Raw genomic sequence first — 11,031 nt, forward strand, 5'->3', positions numbered from 1 at the left:
CGGCGGATGACGTCCGTGCCAGCAGCGCGGACGGCGGTGACGACGGACGCCACCGCTGCGCATGCTCTAATGTTGATGAAATAAATGAGGAGTAATTAAATGAGGATGTGATGAAGTCGAATTAGTTGTTCCTTATCCAAGGTTTTGGAGTTTATCTCTTGGTATAATGTCGACACGTGGCATATGCCTAGAAATGTGTGTTCCAGATAAAAACATTATTTAATTTGGGCTGAAATTGGGCGTATTCATATTGGTTGGGCCCACAACATTTTGTACTTGGGTAACTTGTTTGGAAATTTCTGAATTTTTTTCAACGATTTTGCATCAATTACTTCTATTAGTTTATTCTAATATTGCACTTATATTATTGATTTGTTTTAGTTTTACAATCAATCAAGCCGATACTAACATAACATAATGGCTTATTTACTAACCACTATCAGGTATCAATTAAAAGGACGTCATATTATTTGGAATATATTTGCAGAAAATTGAAGAGTGAAACCCTTTTGTAACTTTTAATAAAATAATTTATACCATAATTTAACATTTTAGGCTCATTTTCTAATTGGTGGATTTCTCTCACCAACTACCGTATTTGACGAAAAAACATTGTCAATATATAGGGAAATGATAATACCTACGTACTACCTACATATCCACTTTCTTTTATCTATTTTTGTTGTTATTTTGCTTATAAGTAATCTCATTTAATAACTTTGAAGTTGAAGATATTCATGGTGTGAAACCAAAAATATTCCTTTCTAACAAAAGTATATTGAATTGTTTTTAGAATTTTGTTTATGGGTTGGTTGTCAAATTGTACACAGCAATAAAAATAGCCACATGAAAATTAGATTTCCAAAAAATTATTTTGGCAATTTCTTCAACTACCGACCACAAATTTAAATTATTTTCTCTCCTCCAAGACTTTATTCGTAATTTTCTACAATAACTCGAATAAAATGAAACAAGATAGTACTTACATGATTTTCCAAATAAGTGCTTTCACTTCAAAAGGCTATCACTATATAAGAGTTTTCACTTCAAAATTGTGCATAAATGTAACCCAAAGGTTAAGAGTTGATTTTTTCTCTTCCCTTTTAACTCAAAAGGTACAATGTAAATAAGCTTTACAATTGAACAAACACTAGGTCACTAGTTATTTGTACAAAAGGAAAATTAGTTATCTATAAATACCATTACCCCACCAAAACTAAAATAAATAACAAAACTAAAATTTAAAATAAAATTATTAAACCTCGTACACTACAAAAAAAACCGCATGCTTCGACGTTGTTAAGGTTAAAAGTGAGATGATGTTGACGGCCGATCTTCTTGCTTCTCTATAAGCACACATCTTGACGGCGGACCAAACATGCTCAAAATCACCTGCCAAAACACACGGCCACCCCCGTCGATCAACGATCGAATTCCGCAAAAAATATAATCTTTGCAAAAACTACGAATACGGGGCGGACATTGCCGGGTACGAAGCCTCTTTACCGGAGATTGAGCGCGTGTGCATGTGTTTTAACAAGAACGAAGGAAGTAGATCGTATAACTTCGCGAAAAATAGGATTTTAAAAAAATTATAGTATCACAATTGTAGATGGATGATTTAAACTCATTAAGGGTTTCGATAGGATTTAGGTTTTAGGACGACGGGAGTATATCTTACGGGTAAAAAGACGAGGCCGTGCAAGAAGCCGAGAAGCACCAAAGCGAGATACATTTTGAAGTAGTAAACCTGCAAACCATACAGGAGAGATAAGAACGAGACGTTAGAAGCATAACGAAAAACGGCTCATATAAATCCATTTGTGCATGCAAGATCACGGACCACAAAAACTTCGGTCCTCGAGAAGCAAAGAACGAGCACTCCGACTAGCTTCGTGAGTGTGATTCCGCTGCAAAAGATAGGTTGTTCTGTAAGTAATCAGAAGGTAGAAAAAATTCGGAAAACTAGGGCAACCGGAACGGAAAAAAATCTCGAACCTAAAAACGGATGCCCCCATCGTGGTGAGAGCTTCTTTCATCCGCTGATTCCTATCTCCGCTCGTCACCTAAAACAGACACAATTAAACGAAAATGTTGATGGGTTTCATTCTTTTACAACCAATGCTAAAAAGCTTATGATTGTAAATAAGGGGAGAAATCTGACCAAGAAAGCATGAGTAATATGGACACAGAACTCCACGGCAATGCCCACAGACATCACGAGGTTCACAACCGACAGCGCGTTCAGCTGGATACCTAGAATCGCCATTATGCCCTGAGGACACCGAAGAAACGAAACGAGTTATAATGTCGGAACCTGCCTGAAAGGGTGATTAACCGTGCAAATCGAGCAGAGGAACGTACCAAAAGATCCACGATGATCATTGACAGAACAAGTAGAATTATCGCAGAAGTCCACACACTAAACACAGAAAGGAAACAAAAAACAGGGTGAGCACGCAGTCATTTTGATGAAAGATACGACGAGGTTTATGTATAAGACTAACCTGCACGTGATGACTAAGCAGACTACGAAGACAGCAGCTGTTAAGTACAAGAAAAAAATTAATATTGAGATGATTGGAATAAATCTCTTATCGAACATCAATATTTCAAGGAGGACAAATCATAACCAACGAGTTCGGTGCAGTCATGAAATTGAACGAAAAACAAAGGAACTAACCGATGGCAATAGCGAGATTGACCAGAGCCGTCTTCCATATGTTAAGGTACTGCTCAAAGAACATATAGAACACAGCGTATGGGAAGACGTCAATCTGCAAAGGAGTAAATTAATGTCAGCCCAAAGTTCAAATGACTGGGACAGATCAAATATACGAAGGAAGTTACCCCCAAAGCATGAGACATCTTTGCACTAAAATCTCTTGCAGCCCTCATTGAGTTTACATAGTCAGCCTGTTTATTAAGGGGTGTGTGATATGTCCTAAAAGCCGATGCTTGAATGATTCCGTTCTCGTAGCCTAATGATATAGAAATATTTTCATCAATGTCAGAGAGAGAGAGAGAGCAATTGGATTTAGTATTAAGAGAATATTTACCATTGAGCTCAACATTGCTTGTATATGCCCCATTTCCACCTTTTGCACAATCAGCAGACGGCAACGCATTAAGGAACCATGGAAGCTTATCCCTAAATTGTGCAGTTGATGGGCGGCCATTTTGCAACTCCGAGTGACGGAAGCACTGAAAATTTGTTATATTCATCATTTGTAAAGGTTGTTGCCAAATTATAGCATAAGCGGTGAACACTCAAAGATAACCAGTGTTAATTAATCAACACAGTATAAAGTCCACGAGAGGAAGAGGTTTATTTTACCGTTGTACAGTCCGAACACACTGAGCTGAGCCCACAACTACCACCATCTGACGCGCAACAAGGAGGCTGAAAAAATATTTTAGAAGAAATGCATAAAACATTTATTTTGAGGTGGCAAATGAAAAAAAAAACGGCTGAAATGAGTATATGGCAGACCTGATCATCCGGAGGACAGTAGCTTGCATTAGTGAATTTCCTACAACATCCGAAAGCTTCAGGAGACAACCAAACGAGAAAGTCATCGAGCCACGAAGCTGCTGGTTTAGCTATGTAACTTGATTCTGGCACTAACGAAGCTCGCGCTATCTGCATGATTCAGGAAGTACGAATTAGAATAACAGTTTCAGACACAAAACTAATCTATACAGGTGTCTATCTGTAATTTAATCTTCAAAAATTCATTTTTAATATATAACTTGAAAGAATGTTCAAAATTAAATGGGCAGGATAAAGCACTCGTGCAGCACTTTGAAGGGCCCAAAGTTAATAAATTTCAAGAATAACATTGTGTTACCTCATTTAGAAGAGAATTTGAATCACACTGGCTGATAGAACAGAGTTGGTTCGTCTGTCTCGATTCTAAACTGAGAAATAAAAAACGAGCACGTCAAGAATTCCCTTATATTGCTGAGAGGTGAGTCTTTGAATATTGAAGTCATAGCAGAAAGTAATAGTTTCATAAGCCCAAACTGCAGATTTCCGCACTAAGTTGAACATGTATTTGTAGTAAACATGTCAATTATAGGGGTTCGCATAAACAACAGTCAAACCAAAGCTACCTGTAATTGTAGTCTTTCACTACAAAATAGAGCGGAGGACCGATTCTGAGATAATCCGTGATATTGTTAAAGTAACCCTGCAGTAAAAGAATAAAGTGCTACGTGTGAAGTTTGAGAGGGGTGGCGAAAAAGACAGGAATCGTGAAACAGAAATGTTGATGTTTGAAGACCTGAAGATATGAATCTCGAGGAAGAACAATTTGCTGTTCTAAACCAGGTTGTATTCTCGAACACAATGCCTTCACAAGACAACAATGGAAAGTTTTGCTGTTAGAAGACGATTCAAACATTTCTTAAGAGATAGGCAAGATCTGTAGCCAACAACTTACTATGCTTGCCAATGTAAATGCGCCAAAAGTGCAGACGACCAGTAGTTTAATCACCCAAACGCTAAGAATCGGAGCATGAATTTCCTAGATGGGAAAAATTACTAGTTAGTAAAGCAAAAAAAGAGATTAACCAAAGTTAATGAAACAAAAATACAGATATCAGAAAGAAAGGGTAGTTTCATTAGACGAAAGCAGTAAATCTATCACATACCTTCATATATCTCACTAGTAGTCCCGGTTTCTGCTGATTACCACCTGGAATTTCAGAAAATACATCATTTTAGCTATATGCTTTTAGTATATATGATAGGCAGTCCCAAATGATGGCACAAAAGTATACCTTTCTCCAGCTCCACATTTGAACCAGATGTCTTAATACATGGAAAACAGTCAATCCTGTTATCCTCAGCTCTCAGGAAGTCGAAAACGATTAAAGCAACAAATGCAGTAACTTGAAGAAGGAAATCCAGAAGAACAGCCAATGCTGCACGTAGAACATCCACACATAAGTTAGACCGACATAGGTAAAGGGGGAAATCAATATTCAAACAGCGGATTTTTAACCTGCAAACATTGAGAAGACGCGGCAAGCAGGCATAGGAATGAAACTTCCTACTGCAAAGGCCAAGACCTCGGCGAGGCTAGCTAGTGTTATAGACGGCCCTACTTCCACGAGTGCGTTACTAATCCGTCCCTCTATCGGCAATTCTAATTGCTGTCTCTTTACGGCTTGAACCAGTATGCACATGTTGTCCACCCCAACCTGACCACCATGGAAAAAACCCATCAAGTCATCGAGAGAAGAAAATAATCGTGTAATCAATGAGTAAACCACTTCTCAGTTGAACATTCTGTTTGATAAGAAAGAAGGTAACAATTTTTATACAATATAGAGACGTGCAGTTGTACAGCTGATCAAAATCGAACTTACAGCCAGAACAAGAAAGGGGATGACTTCCATTATTATCAGTGTAGATTTTACTCCAACAGCACTGAAAAAACCAACTGATCCGAGCACAGAAAGCATGACTAGCAAAACGCCTGATAGACCTAGTAATATCTGTAAAGGCATTGTGCAATATTAACTGTAAACATACAATTTACGTGTAGTAATTGGTATTTAATGCTTTATGAATATGCATTCAGTAAAGCTTATTCACAAAATAATACCTTGGAGGAGATATAATAGGAAGAGAAACGAGGAGCATCTCCCAGAGTCAAGGATATATAAGCAAACATTACGAGATAGCTTATCTGGAACAAAATGACAAACATATAATAAGAATAAGAATTATATGAAAAACCAACACTTGAAACATTAGATTTATTCCCCTACCATGATAGTTATAGCATCTGCTGTGCTTTCTCTTTTCAGTTCTTCCTCGATAGAACTCTCTGACGAAAAGGCAAGTGTTAAATTCTTTGATTGCACCATAGGCAAGAGCTCCTCCTGATAAGAAAACTGATTTTAGTAAAAAATAGTAAAAAGAGGCCAATTATCACTTTGAATTCATTTATTTTGTCTTTGACATATATAATCGAATTATAAACAACTCTTTTATGAGTGTTATGAACAAGCTAAGAGGATCACAATCATGTTTATATTTTCACCTCTCAGGGATTAGAAACACGAATTACCTTTGCTAGCTGAATGAAAGCTTTCTCCCATGCCTCTGCCCTCTTGGTAGCATTCCCATCTTTGTTGACTTCATTGTTCACGGGATACGTCACTATGAAAGCAGAAGCCTGTTTGGAACAAATGGTTGAGACTATATACTTCGTGCATCAAAAAATTTACTCACAAGAGGATTAACGGTTACCTCTGAATAGTTATTCCCAGAGAAACCACCAAGAGCTGTGCTCGGATCAAGTGGAGCTTTGAATGCACTGGCGCATGTGTCTGCCGAGGAATAGTGCTAAATGACACAGATCACAAATAAGTATCCAAAGGTAGAGAGAAACGAGGCTTTGGATATTATATGCAAGGGACAGAGCCCACTAATAGTACCTGGAAACAATATTCGACATGATCTATACCCCCAAAGCTATCATAGTTCTGGGCATCCATCTTGAAATACTATCACAGAATGAAACATTTCCAGGTCACAAAAAAAGTTCAAACTATGAAAACAAAAACACGTTGGCATCTAAAACTATTATACCTGAAGAACAGTTTGAGAGGCACAATCCTTGCCAAGTGGCTTCATGCAAATGTCAGTAAGAGATACCAATGAACCAGAAAAATTTGCTCTGATCGCATCCACCTGTCATAATTGACAGATTGTTATTCTCTAAGTAGTAACTACTGCTTCACAAGTAGAAAAATCATTCTTGAAACCAAATGGGACAAAGTTGGGGGAACGTCAAAAGGGAGATTACCCTTTTTTGTATGTCGAACAACAGGTTGATATTGCTATCTGACACGATGCTGGGTGCTTTCCTATTCACAGTGTCCGGGATCGTTGCTATTATGAGCTGAATGTTTCAAAATGGAAAATTTCAGTCTGTAAATACTCTGTCAAAGAAGCAGCATAGTTAGCTATTGTAATACCTGCTCGATTCGGTAAAAGGGAGCGAGATGACTGTCGAAGAATTGTTTCTCTTTCGCAGCTCTACTTCCAGGGCCCACCCATAACTGAAACGCAATAGTATGAAAACTTTAGAATTTTAAATGGTTAGTCATTATGTGTTAGCAACCCAAATATAGACAGCAGTTGGAGACTAACTGTACCTTCTCAGGCCTCGTCTCGACTTGGAAGCGTATAAGACCCAAGCAGAGCAACAGAACAATACCGATTGATGAGCACAGAACCAGGACGGGGTTTCTGGCCACCCATGTGCCGTATCTCCTGAAAAAGGCATCCCCCGTCAACCATGTCAATAAATCATTTCTCAGACAAAACGTACTTTACTGCAGTTGACTCAAATGAAAATTCACCTATAGAACTTTGACATGTAGCCTTGCACGATTGAAAGCTGCACTCCACTGTTCATTTGGGGAACATCCTCGAGCATCTGTGTTTAAGAAAATTAAACGATCCACTTATGAGTGTGGGCTTTGGCATTGACAATTCTTGATTTAGAATATCCCAGCCTCCAAAAGAGTGAGTAACGAAAGTACTAAAGAAAATAATCATAAATAGGAGGAAAGGCCCCAATGAGAGATCAAGCACATAATTGAGAAGTTCACACGGGCATGCACCTGCATAGGGACATTTTCATCCTTCTGACTGTTTATACGGCGAATAACACCCCCATTTGGGATATTAATCACAGGTTTGGTTTTAGACACGGGACTCCTTTTCCTTTTCCTGTGGAAGAATCCCCATCCAAGAAACACAGAAACAAGTACTATGTATAATATTGTCATTCCAACCTCAATGCATTTTGCCTGCACGTATCAAGAATGGGAAACATGTCATATTCGAGTTTTTACATCACAGTGAGGAAATCTCTTGGTTTCCAAGAGCACCTAAGATAAAATTCTCACATTTATAGATCCTATTCTCACTGAACAGGAACCTTTCTTGGGAGGAGTAGGAAGACCCGAGCTTGAACAGGCTGCTGACGAAGGACAGTCGCCGCATGAACAGCCCAATGAAGTGTCTCCACATGAATAAGTGGACACATTCATAGTCTTCATTCCCACTGATTCTGGGGCAGCCGGCAAAAAATTTATAGCATATGGTGATCCTGGTACACCAAGCCCGGCCCGTCTACCAAGAAACGCATACCACTCTGTCATACGCAATCACTAGTAAGTAGACTTTCTTGGACCAAAAAGAGGAGGTTGTTACTTAAAAGGTAACTTGGGAGATTAGATGTGCGGTCTCACCTTGAAATTTCTTAGCACCAGCACCGATGAATTCCATGGCTCGAGTGTTCATGGTGCCAAATTTTACTTCTTTGCATGATTCATACATTCCCAAACCAAAAGAGTCAGCTATGTAATAATCAATACCATTAACCGTCGAATTGCTCCCAACCTGGAAAGAGCACATGGAACACTGTTTAAGAAGAGCTCGAAATGATTGAAACCTTTTCCATTAAAATGCAGTATCAGAGAAAGGTGGCAAGGCTGTAGAGATGGTCGAAGTCCTAGATGATGCTAGATATGATCGTTCTATAAAACCATAGTAAACAGTCGTTTATCAAAATCACTAGCTTTGAGTAGGATTACTGACCTTGGCAATAGAAGTCACATTGATAAACTGGCTCTGGTTTGGCGAACATGTGAGCTCGCAGAATAGGTTCAAGAAATTTCTCAAGCAAGCTGGACAACCTACTAGAAAAGGAATAGCCTGCAGAAAGAGTATTCTATGAGAACATAAATTCATTTAATAGAAATTAAAAAGAAACACGGAGATTCCAGTGAAATTGATCAAATTCACATGTCCAGAAAAGATCAGAAAAGTTTACTCAATGCACAAAACATGAATTCTTTTTATTCATAATCAGTCAATTATTCTATAGTTATTTACACAAAGATAATGTGGCTCTAATCGAAGTGCCAAAACATCTACATGCGAGTTATGTTCACTTCAACGGAACAACAAAGCTGAATTTCTTACTTGCTGGACTTGCGTCCTCAGAGTGTCGAACTGTGCCTCCGTGCAACATACGTTTCCAGTAATCGTAGGACACAAGCTTTGAACCTTTGCTGATAGCAATTCATCTGGCTGTTATAATTAAACAAATAACCGAGTTCAAACATATTCAAACTTACAAATGCCATTGCTCCAAAACATCAAGAAAAACTAGAAAGACAACCAATGCAATACACCTTAACTAACAAGTAGTTACAACTAAGAAACCAGAGAAGCACGATCCCAGCAACATTTACCTTGACTGCAGGTCTGCCAATGGCACAATTCAGCACTTTGCCATCGCTACGTGCTCCACAAATGTCGTACATGGCGCAGTATTCCTCCGAATGTCTCTGTCTGAAAACAGAACACTTCGTTTGATCATTCAATAAAAGATGTTTTATAGCTGCAAGCCTCGAAAACAATGCTCACAAATCCGTATATTAACAACTCTCAGATATTCTAGAAATCAATATGATTATTCAGTTCAAGTCCAGAAATTGATGGTTGAACAAAAAAACAGTTTCAAAGTTCCATTTTTATTTTATTTTTTGCTGAGAGCAACATTAGTTTGTACATCATATTCCATCAACTCACTCAAAGGGCTACCAAATTCGTGTATATCCAAAGAAAAATAAATTAACTAATTAAAAACTTTTATCTTGAGAGTTAATTCATCAGAGAAAATCAAGCAATAAGGAGGAAAAAAAACACTAGAAACGGAAATTCCTCCCAACTTTTTCCAAACACCTTTGATCTTCCTCCAAAAAGGTTTCAAATAAAGCCAAAACACACACACGGAATTGTGAAGCTTAAAACCACGAGCAGACATTTGTCAATTATCATCTCCGAAAACCGACACAGAGAAGAAGCAATACCCGCCACTATCCGCCAAAAGAAGCCTCGCACCAGACCTCTCCGATTCCACCACAGCCGCCACTAACAACACCTGCAAAACAAACAAAAAGTCAACTAATTTCCAATAAAAACTACCGAATTCGCCGATTTTCCCTCCATTTTCAGCTCACCGTGAGCACCAGCAAACAACGGCGGAGGCCTCTCTTTCTCTCCCCCTCCATTGCAGCAGAAATTGAACTCCAATCAAAGTGGATAACTCAATCACAACCGCCTCAATTGCTATATATATATATAGAACTATAGCGAGATAGTATTGGAAATCTCAATTTGATATGATAAAATCGGTGAAGCAGGTTGGAGTCAACTTCAATGCAGGGGATAGTTGATCATAAATGATATGCACCATCAACACAATAATCCGGGAGAATTGCTATATATAAATACAATGTCTGCGGTTAGCAGAGACGTGTGTAGAGAGAGTGTGTGTGTGTGTGTGTTTGTGTGTGTGTGTGTGTGTGATTGAGTGAGAGAGAATTACAGAGAGAGAGAGAGGAGTTTAAGGAACAAAATCCAAAGCGAGAATTTATTTAAAATATAATCGAAATTTTCTGGTGTGGAATGTGATTTGACGGGAATGCCCCTGCTTTCGGTCGTTATGTCGAGGAAGTGTGACGAAAAATGTTTTCTATTCGATCACACTTTGCAGCGGACAAGAGCATCCACAATCGTGCTCTTACAAAAGAGCACGGATGTAGGCCTAAACCCATTTTTATTACTTTTTACTCACTGCTCTTAGCCAAGAGCACAACACTCACATCATGTTCTTCTGCAAGGACTCAAGGGTCACGTCATTCTATTATTCAATTTAAATAAAAACATTTTCACAATATTAAAATACATTAAAAATATCCGAAATACTATTACAAATTATAAAAAAAATAAAAATTACATAATTAAGAGAATATGAGAGAATTTAGATGATAATTGTGTAGTGTGGTGTGAAATTTTTGGTGTGGAAGTAGTGGTATTTATAGATGAAAATGTGAATTTTGGGGAAAAAAATTGAAAAAATAAATTAAAAGTGGGGAGAAAACGGATATAATTTATTGGGATGTGGGAAAATATTTTTTTTATTTAATTCG

General features: G+C 38.1%; 1 protein-coding gene across 1 annotated transcript; it reads right to left on the reverse strand.

Annotated features, from left to right (window-relative positions):
• Nucleotides 1-1,076: 1,076 nt before the first annotated feature.
• LOC121755022 (NPC intracellular cholesterol transporter 1-like) lies at nucleotides 1,077-10,438 on the reverse strand. Its single transcript, XM_042150308.1, has 38 exons — nucleotides 10,060-10,438; nucleotides 9,910-9,980; nucleotides 9,289-9,388; nucleotides 9,017-9,124; nucleotides 8,630-8,746; nucleotides 8,281-8,431; nucleotides 7,936-8,183; nucleotides 7,648-7,836; nucleotides 7,384-7,460; nucleotides 7,177-7,294; nucleotides 6,997-7,080; nucleotides 6,825-6,920; nucleotides 6,608-6,709; nucleotides 6,454-6,522; nucleotides 6,266-6,361; nucleotides 6,084-6,191; nucleotides 5,782-5,895; nucleotides 5,616-5,699; nucleotides 5,377-5,505; nucleotides 5,010-5,208; nucleotides 4,786-4,929; nucleotides 4,657-4,700; nucleotides 4,446-4,529; nucleotides 4,287-4,355; nucleotides 4,117-4,193; nucleotides 3,852-3,921; nucleotides 3,494-3,643; nucleotides 3,338-3,403; nucleotides 3,060-3,204; nucleotides 2,851-2,981; nucleotides 2,684-2,777; nucleotides 2,508-2,544; nucleotides 2,365-2,422; nucleotides 2,165-2,275; nucleotides 1,999-2,066; nucleotides 1,844-1,910; nucleotides 1,682-1,750; nucleotides 1,077-1,392 (listed from the first exon to the last, which is right to left on the reverse strand). The coding sequence occupies exons 1-38, from the start codon at nucleotides 10,108-10,110 to the stop codon at nucleotides 1,306-1,308; spliced, it is 3,882 nt and encodes a 1,293-aa protein (XP_042006242.1). The 5' UTR covers nucleotides 10,111-10,438; the 3' UTR covers nucleotides 1,077-1,305.
• Nucleotides 10,439-11,031: the final 593 nt, after the last annotated feature.

This window comes from Salvia splendens, chromosome 1 (genome assembly GCF_004379255.2).
Source record: "Salvia splendens isolate huo1 chromosome 1, SspV2, whole genome shotgun sequence".
Classification (NCBI taxonomy): domain Eukaryota; kingdom Viridiplantae; phylum Streptophyta; class Magnoliopsida; order Lamiales; family Lamiaceae; genus Salvia; species Salvia splendens.

Excerpts from the sequence above, each read along its gene's own strand:
- LOC121755022 (XM_042150308.1), bottom strand. The coding sequence starts at position 10,110 with ATGGAGGGGGAGAGAAAGAGAGGCCTCCGCCGTTGTTTGCTGGTGCTC. Across the intron at positions 8,747-9,016 it reads TGAGGACGCAAGTCCAGCAA|GCTATTCCTTTTCTAGTAGG; the intron begins GTAAGAAATTCA and ends CTCTTTCTGCAG. Across the intron at positions 1,911-1,998 it reads ATGGGGGCATCCGTTTTTAG|CGGAATCACACTCACGAAGC; the intron begins GTTCGAGATTTT and ends TATCTTTTGCAG.